The 25,735-nt window shown below is 36.2% G+C and overlaps 2 protein-coding genes across 2 annotated transcripts; both read left to right on the top strand.

The window, feature by feature from the left end:
* Window positions 1-9,127, top strand: LOC146136074 (sodium/iodide cotransporter-like). Its single transcript, XM_083396153.1, has 13 exons — window positions 1-49; window positions 316-419; window positions 1,190-1,378; window positions 2,283-2,348; window positions 2,949-3,068; window positions 3,475-3,629; window positions 3,905-4,042; window positions 4,648-4,866; window positions 5,684-5,796; window positions 6,015-6,172; window positions 6,820-7,025; window positions 7,540-7,652; window positions 8,901-9,127. Exons 1-13 carry the CDS (start codon window positions 1-3, stop codon window positions 9,125-9,127), a joined length of 1,857 nt encoding a protein of 618 aa, XP_083252279.1.
* A 4,140-nt stretch (window positions 9,128-13,267) lies between these two features.
* Window positions 13,268-25,735, top strand: LOC146136073 (sodium/iodide cotransporter-like). Its single transcript, XM_083396152.1, has 13 exons — window positions 13,268-13,316; window positions 13,546-13,649; window positions 14,773-14,961; window positions 15,117-15,182; window positions 15,810-15,929; window positions 16,326-16,480; window positions 16,774-16,911; window positions 17,373-17,591; window positions 19,010-19,122; window positions 21,247-21,404; window positions 21,992-22,197; window positions 24,143-24,258; window positions 25,509-25,735. Exons 1-13 carry the CDS (start codon window positions 13,268-13,270, stop codon window positions 25,733-25,735), a joined length of 1,860 nt encoding a protein of 619 aa, XP_083252278.1.

Genomic DNA, 25,735 nt, shown 5'->3' with positions numbered 1-25,735 from the left:
ATGTCGGAACCGACATATTTCGGAACAGTCGATTTGGTGGTTTTCATCGGTGAGCAAAGTTCACTTAAAATACATTTTTGTATACTTTAAAGAAGTTACCAAATTAGTAGTCTATCATTGAATTTTGTCCATTTGGTAGCTTTGAACAGCTTTGAACATAAGTTGCTTTGAACATAAGTTTTACGTGGGCTGTTATGCTTTGTTTCAAAATCTTTAAGACGTTCGACGTTTGTGCTACAGTTTGCAATTTGTAAAAAAATACCTTTCGCTTTACGTTATTTATTAGTAGTTACAACTTTTGGTATTCCGCTACAGGATTGTTGTGCATTTCTCTATTCGTGGGATTCTATTATGCAATCACCGATCGAATGAAGAAAACAACGGAGAATTATTACTTTGGAAATCGAGCAATGTCGCCAGTAAATTGTTTGATTTTTAATCACCACAATACTGATAATCTTGTAAAAACTGTTTTTCAGCAAGTAGTGTTAATTCAGTGAGGTTGGTTAAAAAGCTTAATGTTGTTCCATGTTTGTTTATATTGGATATTTAGGTTCCAATTACACTAAATGTATCAACTGTACACGGGTAGCTCTGCTGGCCATATGCGGTGGATCTATAAGACTATATTTGTCGGCAGAGCCAGGCATACGTTAGGTATGATGTTGCTAAGATATAACTTAGAGGTACGTTATAAAATACTGCTTCTGTTCGAGGTTTTATTTAGGCTACCGGTATTCCTTTTTTTATATAGGCTACATAATCTTAACCGGTTGTTAATAACTCGAAAAAAAAAGCTTGCTGGGATATCTTTGATCTACTACATGAATCACCAAATTAAGTGCGGATTTTTTTTGAGAATGTGCGAACATTATAAAAAGGCTTTAATAAGTGCGAACATTTTAGAGTTGAGTTAGAGTTGGGGGAAGAGTAGGGGAAAGAGTTTAAAGGAGACTTGGAGAAAGAGTATAGGAGGAAAAGTTTAAGGGATATAGTTGGAGTCAGAACTGGTAGAAAAGTTGGTGAGTTAGTGGAGAAGAGTTGAGTTAAAGGACAAAGAGCAAGAGGAAAACAGATAGAAGAAGAGGCACTACATGGTGCCCGCATTCAAAACATTTTGACAAAAAGTGAACACATTTTTAAAAGCAGTTTGAAATATGCAAATAACCTGCGTTTACTTTTTAATCAGATTCCAGTCGGTCTTTCCATATCCGTTTCATTTGTATCAGCCCTCACTGTGATTGGTTTTCCAACTGAAGCGTACGGTTATGGGACGGCAACATTATGGTACTGCGTTGCCGGAGTTATTGGCAACGCCATTTTGTGCGTTTACTACGTACCGTTGATACACAGGCTTGGCCTTTCTTCAATTTACGAGGTAAGCTGGTTTTTGTTTTTTTAAGAGTGCAACATTTTTAATTTTCGTGAGATTTAAAGCAAACATTTACACTCTTGAACCAATATATCATTCGTTACTGTATACCGATAAATCATTTTGAAAAATGTATGCGAAGCACTTTGAGGCAATAAAAGGGTTGTAAGTTTTCTATAGATATATAGTGGCGTTATTATTGTTATATAATATTATTTTAAACAAACACTCGCCATTAATTAGTGATCTTGATTGTCATAATTACTACTTATTTTTTGGCTGTAATAAAATCACTCCGGACGTATCACACATGTGTGTTTCTAAGGTTCAAGATAGTCGGGCTCAGGTGAAATCACGAGCGCAAAGATTTATTAAGATTAATAAGTAAAGATTGGAGAATGGTGAAGATGTTATGTCCGTTCTGTACAAATTATTAATGGCGCGAAATAAATTTATTAGGATTTAAGTTTTTAATTTTCAAGTTGTGAAGCTAGTAGCCAGCATATCTGCATTCACAAAATAAGTGTTGCCCAATAAACTGTTTGAGAATTGAACCTCTTACCATACATCGAACTGACTACGTTGGTTGTATACCTCAAAAAAAGCCAAAAGCCCAACAGTATTCTTGATTGTCAGAGAAAGAATTGATTAGTCACCGTTTTGTGTGAATTCTTTAAACCTGTGTTCTCAAACTGGGAAATGGTTTACCCAAGGGGTAATTATTTTTTTGTAAGGGTCAACCAACCGAGATGGTAAATAAGGGTTAAATAAATATTTTTTAGTGAATGATACTATTCAACGGAGTAATATCATTGTCGGTTCGATAAAGAAACTGTCTTTAATTCCCTAAAATTTGCCGAGATAAAAATCTTGCCGAGATCCCTTATCTAACAATCATTGTACTTTTTAGTTTCTGGAAATCCGATTTTGCCGAAAAGTTCGTGCTGTGGAATCGGTCATCGTCAATATTAAAATCGTGAGTGCTATGTTTCAACTATTTTGTAACAGTGTTTTATAACTAGCAAAAGTGCTCGACGAAACTTTATAAAGGTTTAGCGCGAACGTTCTCTAAAATATTAACAAACTACATTCTTAAAGGTATTATTTTTCTGCCTAAAGTTATATGTCATCAGAAACAATAAAGAAAATAAATTATGTGACGGTGACCGTTCGACTGGTAAGTGTTACTATTGTCTCGTGCAATTAAGGGCTCTTATTTATCGCTGTGATCGTAAAAACAAATATTTGTAAATTGGGAAAACGATACCAAGAACTCAAACTAATTCAAGCGCCATATAACACCTGCAGGTGGAAAGCGCTGCCGTTGTTTACAACATTATACTAATGCTTAATATATTGGTATCAGACATATGTATCAACATATTTGTTGTAGCCTACACAATTATACGCTAGCAATATAAACTGAGGTGTTATAATTCAATGGCGTAACTGCAATAAAATGACTTTTATGTTACCGTACGAATCTGATTTTTATTATCGCTATAACATGGAAGTCGTTGTGTTGAGTTGTTTCAGCTTAAACAACGAAAGTTTACGGATATATTTTTATGAACAGGTGTTTTACTTGGGAATGGCAACTTATCTTCCCGCCCTCGCCTTAAACGCGGTGACTCCCTTGAGTTTAAAACTCAACATCGTCCTTACTTCTGTGCTCTGCACAGTTTACACGGCCTTGGTAAGCGTTGATTAAGGTTTCGCAAAAGGTTTATTCTGCATATACCTCCCAGTGATTCAGGCTTCATTTAAGTACACTTAATTAGTCGCTGTTTTTAAATGCCTTAACGTGACTCAAGTGTACCAAGTAAAAAAAAAGCTTGACTTAATTAAAGTGAGCAAAAGACCTGACTTATAGGCTTAAAAGATTTAAGCAAATTACGACTTAAATTTAACTGCTTTAATTGAATGCTTTTAAGAAAAATTTGGTTATTAACGTTAATATATTAATTATAATATTTAATGTTGAAACTTGCTATTGGTTTGTTTTTAATGTTCACTATGCAATATATTGCTTAGAATTGTACGCGATCAAAGTGATGCCTGATTAATTTATTTTGACTTTTTCCTAATTCTATCTCTTTCAGGGCGGCATGAAGGCCGTGATATGGACAGACACGGTGCAAGCTTTTATAATGTTCGTCGGTGTGTTGGCTGTCGTGGTGAAGGGCTTGATTGAAGTCGGTGGTTTTGGGAACGTAGTGGCTGCTCTTGAAAGAGGCAACAGAAACACAGCAATGAAGTAAGTGAAACGCATAACTGATAAACAATAATAGGAGGTCTAATATTTTGGATTTTGGGTATAGTTTATTGTAGGCCGCTTGATCATTTAGTTAGTCAATCACTCATTAAGTTCTGACAGACAACAACAGGTGATTATATAAAAGAAACTAAAAAACGCTTTCTGACAATATGTTGTTTAGTTTTTATCTTATACCGAATGAAATATTTATCATATTTTGTTGCTTGTCCGAAGTACAGTAAATTTAACATTTAATTGTTTTCGTTTATGCATAGCTTCTCTATGGACCCCACCTACCCATATACGTTAGGGTCCATTTTGATTGGTCGAGGAATAGCCTGGGCATCGTTGGGATCAAACCAGGCCATCAGCCAACGTTACTTGACGTGTAAATCAGCAAAACATGCAAGAATGTAAGTCTACTTCATTTAGTAAGACTCCTAAGATTTTCTGAGTATCAAGTTTAACGTGACGTGCTCTTGTATACTGAAGCAAGTTCGTAACTTGCTGCATTTCCACAAGTTCATGGTTACGGGGAAGGGTGGAAAACATGGCTGTACAGTCTGAGCCAGACACGGCACTCGAGGTAGTTGGAAAATTTGGCTAGAGTCGGACTCGGAATTAGGGTCTCGATGCTATTTTTTGTCGGAGTAAGATTTGGTGTGACCGCAGGGCTATGGATACTTTAGAAGTTTAGACCAACCTGTCCTAGTTTATTAACAGTAAAAGCTATATAGTGAGAGAAGACGTTGCGTGTCCACGGTAATTTTAGCCAAGACAATCTGGCTAAACTTTTTTTACCTGTTTTTACCTATATTTTTGGATGAACAAAGCACCGTTCATGGCTGGTAAATAGAATTGGATGTTTCAACAATTCGGTACATATGCATATTGAAAAGGCAAATTGGGTCAACAAATCAGCGCTACAAAGCAACTATGTTTCCATTCTTGGCCAAAAATACAACAAAATTATGTTAGATTCAACTATAGCTTTACTTTTTTTCCAACTTAACGGCAGAGCATCCTTGGTATCTATGGTCCCGTCCTGCTTGTTCTTGCTTATGGCGTCGATATGTGGCTGTGTGATGTTCGCTTACTTCGAGGGCTGCGACCCGCTCAAGGCGGGAAAAATAACTAAAGCCGACCAGTTGATGCCTTATATGGCAGTCCGGGTTTTCCACAACATGCCAGGGATGGCCGGACTTTTTGTGTCAGCCGCATTCAGCGCAACTTTAAGGTGAGAAGAAATAAATTAGTTGACAAAGTTAAAACAGTTTGAAGGAAAACACTATGTCTTGCCGATTGCCTTTAACTTATCAGATATCAAAGAAATGGGCTAGCAGCTTTCGTTCAATGATTACATAGAAGAAAGCTTTTTGGCTTATAAAAACAACCATGTACAACTTATTGTCAAATATTGACACAATGGGTTGAAATGGCACCTTACTGTTTCCTTTACTTTCATTTTAAGATTTAAGTATGATTGTATTTCGATGTTTGTTGCATAGTTATACAAAGCACACGTGTTTAAGCACATATGCAAATTAATTGACTTAAGCGGCGAAAACATTTTGTTTGTTTATTATTGTAGAACACATAATAAGCTCAAAGAGGCCGTTTTCAAGTTTGAAACAGATACCTTGCAGTTTGAAATTAATACAAAACTTATGTCCAATCAATGCTAAATCACGTTAAAACAACTTCTGAAGGAGGTGATCGCACGAGTTATCAATATTGGGTTTGGGTAGATATTGTGAAAAAAGCCAGAAAAATAATAGTAGAAATAGAAGTAGGCCTGCTTAGTGATTTTTGCTGTTCATACATTAGTACCCGACTGTACTTTAACAAAACAAATGGCAATCCATAAAAATCATGGTATTTGGACATTATATAACCAGTTTATGATTTACATAAATTCGCGATCCTTACAAAACGTAGTTTTTAAATGTATTCACTGTAAGCACAACAGAGCTTTGTGTCTCGTTAGCCCCATAAAACCACGCAATCAGCAATAATCAGCAATATTTTTACATTTCGTTTTTTGTACGGCGAAGCACCGTATCGTCTGGAATCAACGCTTCGGGAGCGCTTGTTCTGCAGGATTTCATTATTCCTTGGCGACCAAAAATGTCAGAGTTGACAAGACTATCAATCAGCAAGGGACTTGGTAAGAGAACTACTTTTTGGGATGGGAGAGGGTTAAGAAAATTCAGAATGAGAGTTTATTAAAAGAGCGCACATGTTTAGAAGTAATTAAAAAAACGAATACAACTGTTTGTCAATACCTAAGACGAGCAGTTCTAATCTTTATGGGATAAAACAATCCACGAAGGAACTTTGACTTTCAAAACTCAATTGCCTTATAACCATTTGTGTTCCTTTCAGTGCTATTCTGCGGAGTTCTAGTGATGGCTTGGGCTCTTTGTATCGAATACATAAATTCGACAATATTACAGCTGAGTTTCATTATCTTCGGATCCGTAGGGGGTCCCTTGTTCGGTGTATTTACCCTGGGCTTATTCCTTCCTTGGTGTAACACTATGGTAAGGTCGAAATCTATTGTCTAACTCTAATTGGAAATGCGTACCGTAAACAACGATTAATAAGCTGGAAACACAATCCCTATAGCTACATGATGTAGCTTAGTCGACTGCAAAACATCAACAGAAACACGTATTAAGGCTACTCATTTTTTTTTTTAATTTATCAAAGTTATACTGTTGAAAGCCTTTGGTGGCAAGAAAAGCGTCAAAGTTATCAAACGACAAAAGTATTTAATATCAAGCTTCAAAGCGCTATTTTTACCGGATATTTTACACCGAGGTTTTGACGGTTCCTCTGTAACCTTTAAGCTTGCTCATACCTCTTATTGACGTGGCTGTAAATACAGTTGTTAGAAGCTTAAATGCAAAAAGAGTCTTTAGCCTTTATAAAAAATATATTGTTTGTTTTAAAAAAGCATTAAGCGCTAAACCAAGGGTTGATTTCGAACACTTGGCGTGAATTACCCAGAGAAACATGCGCATTGCGCATGTTCTCAGAACTCAGTTGGTGAAACACTTGGAAGAAAAGTCCAAATGATCCGAGTAAAAGCAATATTGAAAACCTGTGATTATATAAACAGCAGTTTTGTAAAGTCATTGGTTTAAGGTTTAAAACACTGACAATTTCGTTATATTCTTTATCAAAGGGTGCTATGGTCGGCCAATTGGTGGGCACAACGTTCACGCTGTGGGTGGGATTGACTGCCTTGATATATGGAAAACCCAAGGACCGCTATTCCTTCCTTCCCACCACAACAGATCAATGCGATGTAGCCTATCTACCAAACGCAACAACATGGGAATACAGCAGCACACTTATCAGCGCAAGCACGGTGTCTTATACCACGGAAAGGTATAAACGGCAATTCTGGTTATCGTGCTACTATAAGAAAATGTTTTTTAATAGTTGGAAATTTATTTTCAGTTATAAGGCCGGACCAATTTTGGCATGGCAGGCCTACCTTACAATAACGATTATCAAGTGAAATATTTGGTTATGATTACACAAATAGATTACAGTATCTGAGAAGCTACGTACGTTTAAATACATGTAGTGCCATGTATTGTGCACTCCAGTCAGTCTGGTAATTAACCTGCTTATTTGTAATCATACCTGATCATAGAATTAATTTCAATGCGATATCTTGTACACCACAGTACACCCCACAAATGTGGTACACCCTTTTACAATACTGGTACACCTTTTAACAATTCTGGTATAAACTGGGGTGTACAATACACCCGGTGGAAAAGAACTGCCATAAAGGACAATTCTAGAACGCCGGCAATGTTTGATTAGCACTAATGCTATGTCTTTCCTTTTTTAATACAGTTTGTATTAACTCGTGTTCGTTTTACTTTGGCAGCGAAACTACAAGTAGTGAAGTCAGTGGCCTCTTTGCCATTTCTCCTCTCTACTACGTGCTAATGTCCTTAATTGTAACTATAAGCGTTGCCATGGTCGTCTCCTTCATTTCAGGTAAACTGTATACGGTAATTAACACAATATTCTAAATTTTTTAGACTTTCCTGCCTTTGTTAAATTTAGTCATTAATTCTAGTCAAAAAGGTCAACAGTCAGTTATAAGTTCTAGTCATTTAAAACAAAAATACATTTCGCCACAAATAAGGCATTATCAGTCTCTTATTTAAATAGAACGATTTCTACTATTTTAAATGACTAGAACTTATTAATGACTCACTTTGACCAAAACAGGAAAGACTAAAGAATATTTGCTCCTATTTGCAGCCATTGTCGTCATTTGTGTGTAAGGGCGAGGAGAAACACGTATTTTAAACATTCAGTTTGCGGTAATCAATAAATTGAAGCACCATTTCTATAAGGATCCTATTGATACACTTGTATTAAAAAATATTGGGATGATTAGCAGGGGCGGACCCGGGTGTGGAAACATAGGCGTAGCCAGGGGGGCTACAGGGGTCATGCCCCCCCAAATTTATAAATATTTTACTCTTAATAATTTGTTTTGAAGCATTTATGTGCAGTACTACATCAGTCGATTACAGGCATGTCACGCCTTCAATTGTTGCGTCACAAGCGATATAGTTTTACGTTTGCTAAACATAATAACGTAGTTTTACTATTTTTAGTATTTTTGTTTTTGCTCTTTGAACGGATTTTGAGTATTGCGTTAAAACTCAGTCAGTTGCCGATCAAAACGGCTTGCTAGCATATTTATTTTTGTTAGATACGGCAGTTCATACAATGACAAAAGCTAAACAAAAAAGTTCAACTTTTTGGCCCCCCAAAAAAATTTTCGGCTGGCTACGCCACTGGGTGGAGGTTTTTTAAGGAGGGACCATGTCCTCTAAACTATATATTTTACTATTTTTTATTATGTAATGCAAACGTTTTTTATCCTATTTTCTTTTCAAGTTTGTCTTCTGCCGTTTTAAGGAAATTATTTCGGTTTTAAGTTGATGTGCTCATCATGATATGTTGCGCTGTGAGAACTTAAAAACTTTAAAAATTGCTAATTCGGCCAAATTATTGTATAAATGCCCTTTGTTTGGTTCTACCGACTGATAAAAAGTTTGCTGTTTACCAAATCACAATAAATGTTTTATTTTGTTGTCTAACTACAATTACTTATAATTGTTGCAAAAGGCAGTGTATCAAATAATCTCACTAAAATGCTGCGACTAAGCAAGTTTAACTTACTGCCTTGATTGTTTAGATATGAGTCCAACGTGTTTTCCATTCTAGGCCCAAACGATCCTGCCAAGTCTGATCCCAAGCTTTTCTTGCCATTGTTTGACAACAAGCTTCTTCCAAAAAAAGTTCAAAAATTTTTCCGGTTTGGAGTTCCGCCTCTTAGCAAAATTCCAACTGATGAGGTAACGACGAAAGAAGAAGAAAAGTGCCTAGATTGTGAACTTTGTCCAACTGAGGATGCGACCTTAAATGAAGAAAATTTGACGGAAAGTTTATAAACTTGCGCTGCTGTAAACTGCCACTGATCAATGCAGAATAAAAAACGTCAACTCTTCTCGACTGTTTTCGAGACGAACAGAACTCTGTATACTTGTCTATATAGTGTAAATTTAGCTGTGAAGAGCTGTTGCTAATGACAAGGAAGACAAGAATGTATAAACCCAAGTGTTATACCACAAATATAACATTTGAAAAAAGAAAACACCAAAATATATTTTAATAATTGGTTTCCTTTACAATACCAAAAAAATTAGACCGTGTGATTTGAGTAAACGAAAAATTCGGATGCAATTTTGTCGTTTAAATTTTTTGTTTCCAAGCTTTTAGAAATCACACCTAAATTTATGTTTACGGTTGACAACTGCACACATTTTAGAAGTAATCTCATCACGGCTGTGTCCCAGCTAAATAAGTTTTATGCTGGTTCGTACTTGAAATTTAAGGGAGAAATTAATAACTCTTTTCTATGTCAAAGATTTTTCATTTATTTTGCAGAACCAGCATGTTATTCAAATCCAATATTTGAGTACGATTTTTATTTGAGTACGATTTTTTCATAGTACTGTCAGTATAGGGCACTATATGTAGTACGATAAGTTATATATATAGGTTACTTCTTTTGCAAAGTCTGATTTTCATAGTGTTTGATTTCATGGCACTAATAACTTTGGAAAAATTGTATCAACTCTTTTTAGGATTCTTGAACCAAAACTTACATATATTACTTAAACAAAAGCTTCAACTAAGTATTTCTACGGAATTCAAAGCTGTAAAGATATATACCTCCAACAAACACAAAAGGAAAACATTTCACTTTCATAGATGAGTCAAGTGCAGTGAACATTAGTGTATGGGAGCAATGGTAACTTACAAATGGTAAGGTCGCGTATTCCAATGCCGCTAAAACGAGGCATCGCACGGCCGCCACTGGCTGCACATCAAGAAAGCTAAACAGTTATGCAAGGAATTGAGTCCGCACTGAAGCATCGTGTCCATCTATTGGACACTCTGAACAAGCGTGACTTTTACGGTAACCCATTTCTGAAATTTAGACTGTGAACTGCGCAGCAAAAACATGTCCTTGTCCTGGTCATTGCTTTGTTGTGTTTTTCGTTACGCCTTTGTCGTTGCGTGCTTTTGTGATATAAGTTTGCGTAGATTTGCACTTTACGAACATGTTACCTTAAACAAAATGCGTCTTTTTTTAAAACCAGACTTTTATATTCACCCTTTAACATGTTCGTACCCTGCATTGCTAAGGCGCAAATGTGGATTACTGTGGTAGAAGAAGTAAGCGTTTGGATGTGTTACATTCGCCACTTTAAACGTTTACGTATATACTTTGCTTAGAGCTTCTGTAGTCCCACCTTTTTCGCCAATAACTTACTTAAAGGGGTAACATGGGATCAGCGTTTCGCCTTTATTGTATGTTTCGCTTTTTTCAATCACGACAACCGTGATTTTTTATTTTATTAAATATTACTTGTGTCACTTTACTTTTGTGCTGTTACAGAAAAACCCTTACAGTGGACATTATTTTGGCCTACATTTTGACTTCTGCAGTGGTATAATATGTCTTGAATCCTCAAAACATATGTTACTAACGCAGTATATCAAAGGTACAGAGTCATATATATTAGCGTGTGTAGGTTAGGTGTGCACAAGCGATTTCCCGGGGTCCCAACTTCTGGGCATTTTTTTTTATGTTATGCAATTTTTAATGTTGTCTGTTTTAAGATAAGCCTTTTTAACAAAATATTTGGCACAACGATCTGGCGTAAGTTGGCGTAAAATAGCGAGTTTCACCACAAACAACCCTATATTATATTATAATAAAACTGTATAGTAATAATTTTGATTGGGAATACTCTTGTATAGTGTTGTAATAACTTAACTCACTGACAGTACTTACGTGCACTCAAGTCTCTATGTTTAAACGACTTGAAGTATTTTGGATAAATATGTGATTGGGACTTTACTTGCAGGCACAAAAACCTACTAATCCAGACAATGTTTTTAACAGTTATGTATTCAGTCGGTGGCAATGAAAAACACGTTGTACTGGTATAAGTGTATAACATAACATTTTTGTAAGGCAGCAATACTAACTGACAGTGCAATTTTAGCTGTGTGGGCGCATATTAATTGCTATAAATACACTTGGATTTAAAGTCATTTATAAGCAAATGACACTTTTGTAAATGACTTGCCCGCGACTTATATAATTTTAAAATAACTTGACTGGGTTTAATTTATTTTGAAATGACTTGTTTCCAGCAGTGCAAAATACGCATGGAGTGCACCAGTACGAAAAGGTAAACAAGGGGTCAAGGGTGCATTACAAACTTTTAATGAACTATTAATATTTGACATTGAATGTTGTTTTTTGACAGTATTAGTACTTACAAGCAGGCCGCAGCCATAATCGAACTCTCACCGACAGTGTGTAAAACTTCGGCTGTAGGCCTATGTATAATGATTTTTAATCTCGCGTTTTACCTCAGTTTACATTTGAGGTCAACAGGGTGCATGGGTTCGTCACAACAACTTTAACGGTTCACCAATCTAAGAAAGGTTGAACAGCAATGGTTTACAACGCTGGGTATTACTGGCATCGCATCTACAAAGTTTAAAATTTGCTGACGAGCACCATTCCCGCCATTATGTTAAAGCTGCGAAAATCATGTTTTTACACTGTCTAATCGGTTTGCCAACACAGCCTTGACGCCTTGCCAACACAGCTGATTGCATAGTTCAGCATTTAAACCGATGCTTAACATTCCCATCATTTTCCGGTGATTGGTGCTCATGGCTCGAATGAGCAGTCCACGGCGGAGATATAGCCGTTGACGAATTAAGACTAGAGATGTTCGATACTTGACATTTTATTCCGACATCAATATCCAAACTTTTTTTAAAAAACTACCGTAACCCGACCCTATACCGTATGAATAGCCATTAGGTACTATTAACAAACAACAAAAAAGAAGGTATTAAAACCTTCAAATTCTTTTTCAGCGTCATGAAATTAAGTTACTTTGATAGTATAACATATTTTTCAAAATTTACATTTAAGGTAAAAATCGGTGTCTTGGCCCACAGACGATATTTCAAATGCCTAGATAAATAGATATCTGAGTGACATGCATATCACCGTAGTAGTGGACAAGTATCCCTGGACTTAGTATAGGGTATCGAGTCGATATTAACGGACATCCGTAATTAGGATTTTCAAATTTTGTTTAACATTGATTTTTCGCATAATTAGTGGCAATCACAATCGCTAAAATCTCCCAACGATAGAATAATGGAGACCTATAAATAGCAAACTATTAAATATTCTTATCTATTTATCGCTTCGTTGGTTAGGGCAGTGGTCTACAACCTTTTTATTAACCGACCCAAAATTACACATAAAATGATATCATAATTTACATGCGACTCGAGTTTGTACTTTGATAAGTAATTGTTTATCTTATTAAACAAGCGATTAAATATTACACTTAAGACATGTAGGCTACAATTTCCGAGAATTGTGGCTACACGTGTGTAATGAAATGAGAAGTGCAAATTAACACATGGAATTAAAGTTAACACACGAAAGACGATTTTTAAATTTTCTTTAACTTTTTTTTAATCGTTTAAACCCCGAGCACAATGAAACCACTAAACTGCATGAATTGGTGGGTGATGACGACCCCAGAATAGGTTTAGACGACCCCACATAGGGTCGCGACTCACAGGTTGGAAATCACTGGGTTAGGATGTGCAGTCTGCGCATATGTGTCTGCATCTCAGTAGTTCATTAAATGCAAAATGTTGTAGGGCGTTATACTACTTAAATACTTGTCAATACATAACTTACCTATTTAAAAAAAACGGTGTATGAAACAAAAACATATATTGCAAAGTAATTGTTCTGGCGTAACATTGCCTTTAAAAAGCTGTCCGCAATATATTGCTTACAGCAGCTCTTCCAATAAACCTGTCTAACACAATCGCAGATCCGAGTGTGGCCTTTGCCTTCGTACATAAGACGCCTCCTTCGCTAAATAAAATCTTATTTGAGTCAGCAACCCCTATCAATGATATGCAGTAATGAAGACTGATTTACAGTAAACATATTTTTTCAAAGCAAAATGTCGGAACCGACATATTTCGGAACAGTCGATTTGGTGGTTTTCATCGGTGAGCAAAGTTCACTTAAAATACATTTTTGTTTATTTTGAAGTTAAAGAATTTACCCAATTAACTTTGACTTTTGTCCAAATAGTAACCTAGCGTTGAGATTATTATTTACGTGGGCTGGTATGCTTTGTTTTAAAAATCTTTACAGTTTGCAATTTGTAAAAAAGTGATAATTTTATAAACTTTTTTTTTTTTATTAGTAGTTACAACTTTCGGTATTCCGTTACAGGATTGTTGTGCATTTCTCTATTCGTGGGATTCTATTATGCAATCACCGATCGAATGAAGAAAACAACGGAAAATTATTATTTTGGAAATCGAGCAATGTCGCCAGTAAATAGTTTGATTTATAACCACCACAATCTTGTAAAAAGTGTTTTTCTGCAAGTATACTAGTTTAAATTTAGTTGAGGTTGGTTAAAAATCTTAATGTTGTTCCATGTTTGTTTATATTGGATATTTAAGTTCCAGTTACACTAAATGTAACAACTGTACACGGGTCGGGTAGCTCTGCTGGCCATATACGGCGGATCTAAAACTACATTTGTCAGCAGAGCCAGGCATACTTTAGGTTTGACGTTGCTAAGATATGACATAGAAGTACGTTAAAAAATACGTTTTCGTTTGGGGTTTCGTTTAGGCTATTCTTAGTGTTTTAAATATACATATTTTTAAGCTGTTGATAATAACTCGGTAGCACACACACAAAAATGCTTGCTAGGATATACTTGATCTAATACATGTATCACCCAAAAAAGTGCGCACTTTTTTTGAGAATGTGCGCAAATTTTAAACAGGCTTTAGAAATGTGCGCACATTTAGATTTGACTTAGAGTTGGGGGAAGAGTAGGTAGGAGGAAGAATTTACGTGTGCCTTGGATACAGAGTATAGGAGGAAAAGTTTGAGAGAGAGTTGGAGTAAGAGTCTGAGAAACAGTCGAAATAAGAGTCAGAGAAAAGTTGGTGGAAGATTTGGAGTCACAGTTGGTGGAAGAGTTGGTGAAAGAGTTTAAGAAGAGTTAGAGGAAAAAGCTGGGGAAGGATCGGAGTGACAGTTGGAGAAAAGTTGGAGCAAGAATTGGAGAAACACTCGAAGGAAGAGTCAAAGAAAGAGTTGGTTGAAGATTTGGAATCCGAGTTGGAAGAAGAGCAGATTAAAGAGTCGTAGAAAAGTAAGAAGACAACGGTAGAGCAAAAGAGTAAGGGTAGAGATTTAGAGAAGAAGATTTAGAGAAGAAGAGCTAGAGAAGTAGAGTTAGACGGGTAGAGTTAAAGGGAAAAGAGCAAGAGGAAAACAAATAGAAGAAGAGGCATCAAATTGTTTCCGCATTCACTTTTTTTCAAAATGTGCGCACGTTTTTCTTTTAAAAATGTGCACACATTCTAACAAAAAAGTGAACACATTTTTGAAAGCAGTTTAGAATGTGCAAATAACCTGCGTTTACTTTTTAATCAGATTCCAGTCGGTCTTTCGATATCCGTTTCATTTGTATCAGCCCTCACTGTGATTGGTTTTCCAACCGAAGCGTACGGCTATGGGACGGCAACATTATGGCTCTGCGTTGCCGGAGTTATCGGCAACGCCATTTTGTGCTTTTACTACGTACCGTTGATACACAGGCTCGGCCTTTCTTCAATTTACGAGGTATTGTAAGTAAACATTTACACTCCAAAACCAATATACCATTCGTAACTGTATATACCGATAAACCGATTAAAAAAAGGTTTGTAAAACACTTTGAGGCAATAAATATACCGAGATTACGAAATCCCTTATCTAATAATGATTGTACTTTTTAGTTTCTGGAAATCCGTTTTTGCAGAAAAGTTCGTGCTGTGGAATCGGTCATCGTCAATATTAAAATCGTGAGTGCTAAATGTTTTAACTATTTTTTAACCGTGTTTTATAACTAGCAAAAATGCTCGACGAAACTTTTTAAAGGTTTAGCGCGAACGTCCTCTAAAATATTAACAAACTACCTTCTTAAAGGTAGTATTTTCCTGCGTAAAGTTATATGTCATCAGAAACAATAAAGAAAATAAATTGTCTGACGGTGACCGTTCGACTGGTAGGTATTACTATTGTCTCGTGCAATTGAGGGCTCTTATTTATCGTCGTGATCGTAAAAAGAAATATTTGTAAATTGTGAAAACAATACCAAGAATTTAAATAAATTCAAGCGCCATATAACACCTGCATGTGGAAAGCGCTGCCGTTGTTTACAACATTATACTAATGCTTAATCTATTGGTATCAGACATATGTATCAACATATTTGTTGTAGCCTATACACAATTACACACTCGCCATATGTAAACTGAGATGTTATACTTCAGTGGCGTAACTGCAATAAAATATGACTTTTATGTTACAAATCTGATTTTTTATTATCGCTGTAAAATAGAAGTCGTTGTTTTGGGTTGTTTCATCTTAAAAACTTTTGGGTTGTTTCATCTTAAAACAAAATGTTACGGATACATTTTTATGAACAGGTGTTTTACTTGGGAATGGCAACTTATCTTCCCGCCCTCGCCTTAAACGCGGTGACTCCCTTGAGCTTAAAACTCAACATCGTCCTTACTTCTGTGCTCTGCACAATTTACACGGCCCTGGTAAGCGTTGATTAATGTCAAAGTTACATTTTTATTCTGCATACAGCTCCCAGTGATGTAGGCTTCTTTTAAGTACACCTAATTAGTCGCTGTTTTTAAATAACTTAACTTGACAATTAGGTGTATCGGGTAAAATCGTTGATTTGATTAAAGTGGGCAAATGACCTGATTTATGGGCTTAAGATATTTAAGCAAATGACGACTTACATTTAAATGTTTTAATTGAATGTGTCTAAGTAAAATTGGGTTTTTTACGTCAATCTATTAATTATTTAATACTAAAACTTGCTATTGGTTTGTTTTTAATGTTCCTTATGCATAATATTGCTCAGAGTCGAATGCGATCGAAATGATGCCTGGTTAATTTATTTGTACTTTCTCCTAATTCTCTGCAAGGGCGGCATGAAGGCCGTGGTATGGACAGACACGGTGCAAGCTTTTATAATGTTCGTCGGTGTGTTGGCTGTCGTGGTGAAGGGCTTGATTGAAGTCGGTGGTTTTGGGAACGTATTAGCTGCTCTTGAAAGAGGCAACAGAAACACAGCAATGAAGTAAGTGGAACGCATAACTGATAAACAATAATAGGAGGTCTAATATTTTGGATTTTGGTTATAGTTTATTGTAGGCCGCTTGGTCATTTAGTTAGTTAATTACTCATAAAGTTCTGACAGAAAACAACAGGTGATTATATAAAACAAAACTAAAAAACGGTTTCTGACAGTGTTTTTTAGTTTTTTATTTTACCGAATGATCGTAGATTTTAAGCAAAATTTATCGTAGGCTATTTTGTTGGTTGTGCGAAGTACAGTAAATTTAACATTTAATCGTTTTCGTTTATGCATAGCTTTTCAATGGACCCCACCTACCCATATACGTTAGGGTCCATTTTGATTGGTCAAGGTATAGGCTGGGCTTCGTTGGGATCAAACCAGGCCATCAGCCAACGTTACTTGGCGTGTAAATCACCAAGAGATGCAAGGATGTAAGTTTACTTAATGTTGTGAAACTCCTTAAGATTTCCCGAGTTCCGATTTTGACGTGTTTTTTTTCGGCAAAGAAAATTCGTAACTTGCTGTATTTTCACAAGTTTATGGTTACTGGAAGGGTGGGATACGGCTGTTCAGTCTGAGCCGGACACAGCACTCGACGTTGTCACAAAATTTGGCTAGATTCGGATTTGGGATTCGGTTCTCGTTTTAATTTTTCGCCGGATTCAGATTTGGAAGATCACATGTGACCCGCGCGCCTGGGTTTAAATTTAGACCAACTTGCGCTAATTTATTAACAGTAGGCAAATAAGAGGAGACGTTCCATTGGCAGGGTAATTTTAGGCAAGACAAATCAGCGCTACAAAGCAACTATATGTTTCAATTCTTCTCCAAAAATACAACAAAATTTTGTTAGATTTAACGCTAAGCTTTACTTTTTACAACTTAACGGCAGAGCGTCCTTGGTATCTATGGTCCCGTCCTGCTTGTTCTTGCTCATGGCGTCGATATGTGGCTGTGTGATGTTCGCTTACTTCGAGGGCTGCGACCCGCTCAAGGCGGGAAAAATAGTGAAAGCTGACCAGTTGATGCCTTATATGGCAGTCCGGGTTTTCCACAACACACCAGGGATGGCCGGCCTTTTTGTGTCAGCCGCATTCAGCGCAACTTTAAGGTCAGAAGAAATAAATTAGTTGACAAAGTTAAAACAGGTTGACGGAAAACACTATGTCTTACCGTTTGCTTATAGCTTATCAGATATCAAAGAAATGGGCTAGCAGCTTTCGCTTAATGATTACAAAGGCAAACTTTTTGGCTTATAAAAACAACCATGTACAACTTATTGTCAGATATTGACACAATGGATTGAAATGGCACCTTACTGTTTCCTTTAGTTTCATTTTAAGATTTAAGTATGATTGTATTTCGATGTTTGTTGCATAGTTATACAAAGCACACGTGTTTAAGCTGTAACACATATGCAAATTAATTGACTTAAGCGGCGAAAACATTTTGTTTGTTTATTATCCTATGTTTTATTTATTTTCTACAAAATGTCTCAAAACTAGATTTCAATAACATGTGGAAACACAAAATGGCCTTCATGAGTTTGGCTTTTAAATCGCGTTTTTGTAAACTTTTTTTAACTTGTCGAAGTATTTTCAATTAGTTTCAGGTCAGACAAGGTTTCTAGCCCAATCTAAAGATTTATTTCAACTTCTTGGCAAAAAAAACGTTTTTACTTGGTTGGACGTATCGCGTGGCGCAAAATCTTGCTAGAATGCCATCCCCTTGACTAAAGCCCTTTGCAAGTCGAGTGAACGTTCTTTGGGTTATGTCGGAGTCGCGAACCGCATGTATGATTTCTTAAACTGCAAGTTCCAACACCAAAAAAGCCTAAACAACCCCATATTGTTTTTTTAGGGTGTTTTATGTATGATTAAAATGCGACTTATTAAGGAACATTCCACCACGATTTTGCGCCTCAAGATACATCCAAGCAACTAAGAACATTTTCCACTAAGTTGAAATCAATGTTTTTATTGGGCAGGAACTTCGAACCCAATCGACGATTGTTAAATTCCGTTTGAAATAATCGCGATTGTAGTACACATAATAAGCTCAAAGAGGCCGTTTTCAAGTTTGAAACAGATACCTTGTAGTTCGAAATTAATACAAAACTTATGTCCAATCAATGCTAAATCACGTTAAAACAACTTCTGAAGGAGGTGATCACACGAGTTATCAATATTGGGTTTTGGTAGATATTGTGAAAAAAACAGAAAAATAATAGTAGAAATAGAAGTAGGTGATTTAAATAGAAGTAGGATTATCTTAGTGATTTCTGCTGTTCATACATTAGCACCCGACTGTACTTTAACAAAAGCAAATGGCAATCCATAAAAATCATGGTATTTGGACATTATATAACCAGCTTATGATTACATATATGCACGATCCTTACAAAACGTATTTTTTAAATGTATTCGCTGTAAGCAACCAACAAAGCTTTGTGTCTCGTTAGCCCCGTAAAACCACGCAATCAGCAATAATCAGCAATATTTTTACATTTCGTTTTTTTGTACGGCGAAGCACCGTATCGTCTGGAATCAACGCTTCGGGAGCGCTTGTTCTGCAGGATTTTATTATTCCTTGGCGACCGAAAATGTCAGAGTTGACAAGACTATCAGTCAGCAAGGGACTTGGTAAGAGAACTAATTTTTTAGGATGGGAAGGTGGTAAGATAATCCAGAATGAGAGTGTATTAAATGAGATTTTGCGTGGTTAAAAATGTATAAAGCCATCAAGCTGTTGATTGTTGACCGCATATTATGGTGTATCATTTCCGTGTAAGTGTAAATCAGGGGTTCTTAAACTTTTTTTACCGCGGACCCCTAAAATTTTTTTGCTTTGTATGGACCCCGGTAGACAAGCAATGCTCCAAAATGACGTTATAAATTGACGTCACAATACAAATAGACTTCATGACTCTGTTATTTCGGTCCGAAAAATGTGAAAGTTAAATGGAGTCTAACTATACATTCAGTGCAAAACCGTTTAATTTTGAATTAAATTGTTTTCTTTTAAAAAATCTTTACCTTAAGTATACACTAGTTCTTTAATTATGCCTTCATGGACCCCCTAATATCAGTTCACGGACCCCCAAGGGGTCCATGGACCCCAGTTTAAGAACCCCTGGTGTAAATGAACGTGTAATTTAACATGTAACCGAAAGTAATGTCCCGTATTGTGCATAAAATCGGTCGAGTAAGTACCTGAGTGTTGCACTACGTGGAGCTACACGTTTGCTAAAAGAAATTTCATTTATTTGTTTTTTTGGTATTTCGCAATGATTTAATAGGTTATAATAGTGAAACAACAATGACACTGGCAGCTGGTCGTCCCTATGCTTTTAGCCGCTGAATATGTGTAAAATGAAAAAATATTTCTTACAATATCAGTAAAACCTTATATGAAAACGGCCTGTGTAAAAGCGGCAATTAATCGATTGGCGTCATATTTAAAACGAATATGTAATCCCGTTGCCAAATCGTTATCGGTGGCCATCAAGTTGTTCCCTGTTAAACATCATTACATATTATGTTGGCCCGTAACGTGTTAGTGTGCTCATATCTCGCTTTATAACCGATGGTTTAAAAAATACTTGTAGCAATTTCACATGTAACCGAAATGTAATGTTTTTTATTGTGTCTAAAATAGGTCGTCGAAAATACACATTTAAAATAAAACCTTTTAGGATACGGCCAGTGTTGTAGTGGTAACACCATTGTGATTTAGCGAAGGCGATGGGTTGCCCTAACAAATACGTATTTCCGGCGTCACATCATTCTCGGGGTGGTTTAGTAAATAAGCGCTTACCCAATCGGCTCTAACGTAACGAAAATTCGTGATATGTATATCGATCGGGAATAACTAACAGACCTAAACCTTATTTTTTTACTTTGAACAAAATACCCAACAGCTCAGCACGTCAAACATATTTTACGTAACGAAAACCCGTGACAATCGTGACATATATCAATATGGAACCACTCACAAACGTAAAACCTTAGTTGTAGCAACCATTGTTCGCACTGCATGAAATTTAAGCAAATACATAATCCCGGAACCATACTGTGTCCAACGCAAAATCTCGTCCAAAGTGTAAAATCTCGTATAAATCCGAAAATTGGTTACTATTAAAATCGTTGCATTAAATGCGATATTTTGCGAACTCTACCTAAATTATGCGCGGTAACATACTTCAAGAAGTTCTTAAAGATAAAAGTCTTAAGTTTGAAACGTTAAAAGCCTACAACTTAATTTAGACCTCAACATTTCAGCATATGGTTTCTACTTAGAACCGTATTTTAATGTGAAATCACATTTAAATTTATAGAGTTTTGGTGCCGAACTTTTGCTTTGAGCCGCCACAGCCCAAGTCGCGGTCGACATGTTAATCTGACAGGCGGTAATTTAGGAAAACAGTAGTAATTAAGTCTGACCGGGTTAAAACAACGTAAAAAGCCGGCGGAAAAACCGTGATTTGGAAATGCAAACAAGACAATATTTTCCAACGAGAAGGCAATTTTAACCTGTTTAAATGTTATTTATGTTAAATGGAATTCCTTAAGTTTAATTGTAAAAGGCGAAAGTTGAATTAATAATTTAGGAAAATTGCAGCATTAACTCATTTTGAAATCCGCAACACAACTGTTTGTCAATAACTAAGACGAAACGTTTCAAATCTTTATGGTATAAAACACAATCCACGAAGGAACTTTAACTTTAAAAAATAATCGTCCTATAAACATTTGCATTCCTTTCAGTGCTATTCTGTGGAGTTCTAGTGATGGCTTGGGCTCTTTGTATCGAATACATAAATTCGACAATATTACAGCTGAGTTTCACCATATTCGGATCCGTAGGGGGTCCCTTGTTCGGTGTATTTACTCTGGGCTTATTCCTTCCTTGGTGTAACACTATGGTAAGGTCGAAATATATTGTCTAACTCTACGTGGAAATGAGTAGAATTGTAAACACTGATTAAAAAGCTGGAAAGAAAAATCCTATAGCTACATGATGTAAGCTTGGTCGACTGAAAACATTAACAGAAACAAGCAATAAGGCTACTCGTTTTATTTTTTTAAATCCATGGAAATTATATTGTTGAAAACCATTGGTGGCAAGAAAAGCGTCAAAGTGATTAAAGGATAATAGTGTTGAAGCGCTATTTTTACCGGATATTTTCAAACGAGGTTTTGACGGTTTCTCTGTAACATATTACTACTTTGCTCATACCTTTCATTAACGTGACTGTAAACACAGTTGTTAGAAGCTTAATGCAAAATGAGTCTTTAGCCTATATAGTATTTGTTTGAAAAAAGCACTAAGCGCAAAACCAAGGGTTGATTATGAACACTTGGCATGAATTACCCATCAGAGGGCCCGAGAAAAAGTAATATTGAAAACCTGTAATTATATAAACTGCACTTTTGTCATTGATAATATTTTTAAGAAGTCATTGATTTAAGTTTTAAAACACTGACAATTTCGTTATATTCTTTATCAAAGGGTGCTATGGTCGGCCAATTAGTGGGCACAACGTTCACGCTGTGGGTGGGATTGACTGCCTTGATATATGGAAAACCCAAGGACCGCTATTCCTTCCTTCCCACCACAACAGATCAATGCGATGTAGCCTATCTACCAAACGCAACAACATGGGAATACAGCAGCACACTTATCAGCGCAAGCACGGTGTCTTATACCACGGAAAGGTATAAACCGCAATTCTGGTTATCGTGCTGCTGTAAGAAAACGTTGACTGATTTTAATAGTTGGAAATTTATTTTCAGTTATAAGTATTAAACTATTATTATTAAATTCAGGTGCCATAAAGCAGTGCTTGTCAACCTGTTTTGGAACAGTAGCCTACACACTTTTAAGTTTACTGAAGTACTTGTACACTCCAGTCCACGCAAGGCACTGAACTTAAGTATAGGGGAGGTGCGGGACCCATGGAACGGACTTATGTTTCGATAATATCTTTCGAATTACAACTCAAAAACACTCGCGGTCATTTTCTTTGGAAAGCTTACAGCTATGGGTACCTACATGAAGAAAATAATTGAAAATCTGACATATCCTTCTAAGTTTGATTTGAAATATAAAAAACGTAACTTTTTGTTCCATCGGTCACACCCCACAGGACCTATGGGACCTATGGAACAGAGCACGACTGCATAAAAAAAACACTGCGCTAAGTATTCCTGAAGTGCACAACTGCTTAGTTAATGGTGTAGAAATAGTGGCACAAGAAAGCGTATTTTCAGAAATAAAATAAAAACACATGGAAAATGATTTTTTTTTATTTCTGTTATAATTTGCAACTGAGGTTTATGATATCAACTGTTTTTCTTTTTAGAAGAAAATATCTGCAAATATAATAATAGTTTAATGTGCGATTTCGTCTAGTCCCGAGTCCGACTCTGACCCTAGAGCCTGTATTCCGCCAATTTACGTAACTAAATATGGTGGATATTCAGCAATTCACTCATACGGATGTCATATAATTCATCCCCTTACAATAAATAGTTCGAAAATATCCACCATATGCTATTTCGCTATTACAAACTGCAATTGACGGCAATATCAGTTTTAGGAAATGCGCATACGCATTCAGACTCGGGATTCTGGTAGTTTTATGTAGTCTTACTCGAGTCCGACTCCTTTGAGTCCCGAGTGCGACTCCGACTCCGCAGCCCTAGCCACCAGTGACCAACCCCTTATTAGATGTTCTTGTCTTAAAAGTTGGCATACTAATATCCTTAAAATCTAAGAATATGATCACGAAATGATCGAGACACTAATGGAACAGACTGTTCCAAAGGTCCTCTAATCACCATTTTTAATAAAAACACTCATGGCTAGCCAGTAGTCTCAACCAAATTAATCAAACTAACTTTGAACATGTACCTAGATATCCTCTCTCTCTCCACAAAAAAAGTATTCACTGCTTTACGATTACCTAAAGACTATCAAAACACCTTACTAATATCACGCTAAAAGGTAAATTTTTTACCTAGAAAAGTGAAAAATTGAAATAAATGAACTATTTCCAAAATCATGCTGTAGAACTTTGTGGCCAAAGTTCTGCACACAAAATATTATTCCCACAACCGAAATTTTATTTAGTTCCGCCAACAGGGGGCGCAATATGCAAGTGTTTTATTGGTCCCCATGTTCCATGGGTCCCGCACTTCCCCTACTGCATAAAGAACTATTAACCGTTATGAACAACTCTAGTTAGTACCTTACAATAACAATTATCAAGTGAAATATTTGGTTATGATTACACAAATAGATTACAGTATTTTACAAGCTACGTACGTTTAAATACATGTAGTGCCATGTATTGTGCACTCCAGCCAGTCTGGTAATTAACCTGCTTATTTGTAATCATACCTGATCATAGGATTTATTTCAATGCGATATCTTGTACACCACAGTACACCCCACAAATGTGGTACACCCTTTTACAATACTGGTACACCTTTTAAGAATTCTGGTATAAACTGGGGTGTACAACTGTACAATACACCCGGTGGAAAAGCACTGCCATAAAGGACAATTCTAAAACGCCGGCAATGTTTGCTTAGCACTAATACTATGTCTTTCCTTTTTTAATACAGTTTGTATTAACTCGTGTTCGTTTTACTTTAGCAGCGAAACTACAAGTAGTGAAGTCAGTGGCCTCTTTGCCATTTCTCCTCTCTACTACGTGCTAATGTCCTTAATTGTAACTATAAGCGTTGCCATGGTCGTCTCCTTCATTTCAGGTAAACTGTATACGGTAAATAACACAAAATTCTAAAGTTTTTAGACTTTTCTGCCTTGGTTAAATTTAGTCATTAATTCTAGTCAAAAAAGGTCAAAAGTCAGTTATAAATTCTAGTCATTTAAAACAAAAATACATTTCGCCACAAATAAGGCATTTTCAGTCTCTTATTTAAATTGAACAACTTCTACTCTTTTAAATGACTGGAACTTATTAATGACTGGCTTTGACCAGGACAGGAAAGACTAAAGAATATTTGCTCCTTTTTGCAGCCATTGTCGTCATTTGTGTGTAAGGGCGAGGAGAAACACATATTTTACATATTTAGTTTGCGGTAATCAATACGTTCGAAAAGCACCATTTCTATAAGGATACTATTGATACACTTAAATAAAAAATATTGAGATGATTAGCAGGGGCGGACCCGGAGTGGAAACATAGGCGTAGCCAGGGGGGCTACAGGGGTCATGCCCCCCAAATTTATAAATATTTTACTCTTAATAATTTGTTTTGAAGCATTTATGTGCAGTACTACATCAGTCGATTACAGGCATGTCACGCCTTCAATTGTTGCGTCACAAGCGATGTAGTTTTACATTTGCTAAACATAATAACGTAGTTTTACTATTTTTAGTAATTTTGTTTTTGCTCTTTGAACGGATTTTGAGTATTGCGTTAAAACTCAGTCAGTTGTCGATCAAAACGGTTTGCTAGCATATATATTTTTGTTAGATACGGCTGTTCATACAATTAAAAAAGTTAAACAAAAAAAGTTCAACTTTTTGGCCCCCCAAAAAAATTTTCGGCTGGCTACGCCACTGGGTGGAGGTTTTTTAAGGAGGCACCATGTCCTCCAAACTATATATTGCTCTATTTTTATTATGTAATGCAAACGTTTTTTATCCTATTTTCTTTTCAAGTATGTCTTCTGCCGTTTTAAGGAAATTATTTCGGTTTTAAGTCGAAGTGTTCATCATGATATGTTGCGCTGTGAGAACTTAAAAACTTTAAAAATTGCTAATTCGGCCAAATTATTGTATAAATGCCTTTTGTTTGGTTCTACCGACTGAAATAAAAGTTTGCTGTTTACCAAATTACAATACATGTTTTATTTTGTTGTCTAACTACAATTACTTATAGTTGTTGCAAAAGGCAGTGTATCAAATAATCTCACTAAAATGCTGCGACTAAGCAAGTTTAACTTACTGCCTTGATTGTTTAGTTATGAGCCCAACGTGTTTTCCATTCTAGGCCCAAACGATCCTGCCAAGTCTGATCCCAAGCTTTTCTTGCCATTGTTTGACAACAAGCTTCTTCCAAAAAAAGTTCGAAAATTTTTCCGGTTTGGAGTTCCGCCTCTTAGCAAAATTCCAACTGAAGAGGTAACGACGAAAGAGGAAGAAAAGTGCCTAGATTGTGAACTTTGTTCAACTGAGGATGCGACGTTAAATGAAGAAAATTTGACGGAAAGTTTATAA

This window comes from Ascidiella aspersa, chromosome 8 (genome assembly GCF_963924565.1).
Source record: "Ascidiella aspersa chromosome 8, kaAscAspe10.2, whole genome shotgun sequence".
Taxonomy (NCBI): Eukaryota; Metazoa; Chordata; class Ascidiacea; order Phlebobranchia; family Ascidiidae; genus Ascidiella; species Ascidiella aspersa.
This window is presented reverse-complemented; position numbering and strand designations above follow the sequence as displayed.

Coding starts and splice junctions, on each gene's coding strand:
- LOC146136074 (XM_083396153.1), top strand. CDS start 1: ATGTCGGAACCGACATATTTCGGAACAGTCGATTTGGTGGTTTTCATC. Junction 420..1,189: donor GAAATCGAGCAATGTCGCCA/GTAAATTGTTTG, acceptor CTTTTTAATCAG/ATTCCAGTCGGTCTTTCCAT. Junction 7,026..7,539: donor GTGTCTTATACCACGGAAAG/GTATAAACGGCA, acceptor TTACTTTGGCAG/CGAAACTACAAGTAGTGAAG.
- LOC146136073 (XM_083396152.1), top strand. CDS start 13,268: ATGTCGGAACCGACATATTTCGGAACAGTCGATTTGGTGGTTTTCATC. Junction 13,317..13,545: donor CGATTTGGTGGTTTTCATCG/GTGAGCAAAGTT, acceptor ATTCCGTTACAG/GATTGTTGTGCATTTCTCTA. Junction 14,962..15,116: donor GCCTTTCTTCAATTTACGAG/GTATTGTAAGTA, acceptor TGTACTTTTTAG/TTTCTGGAAATCCGTTTTTG.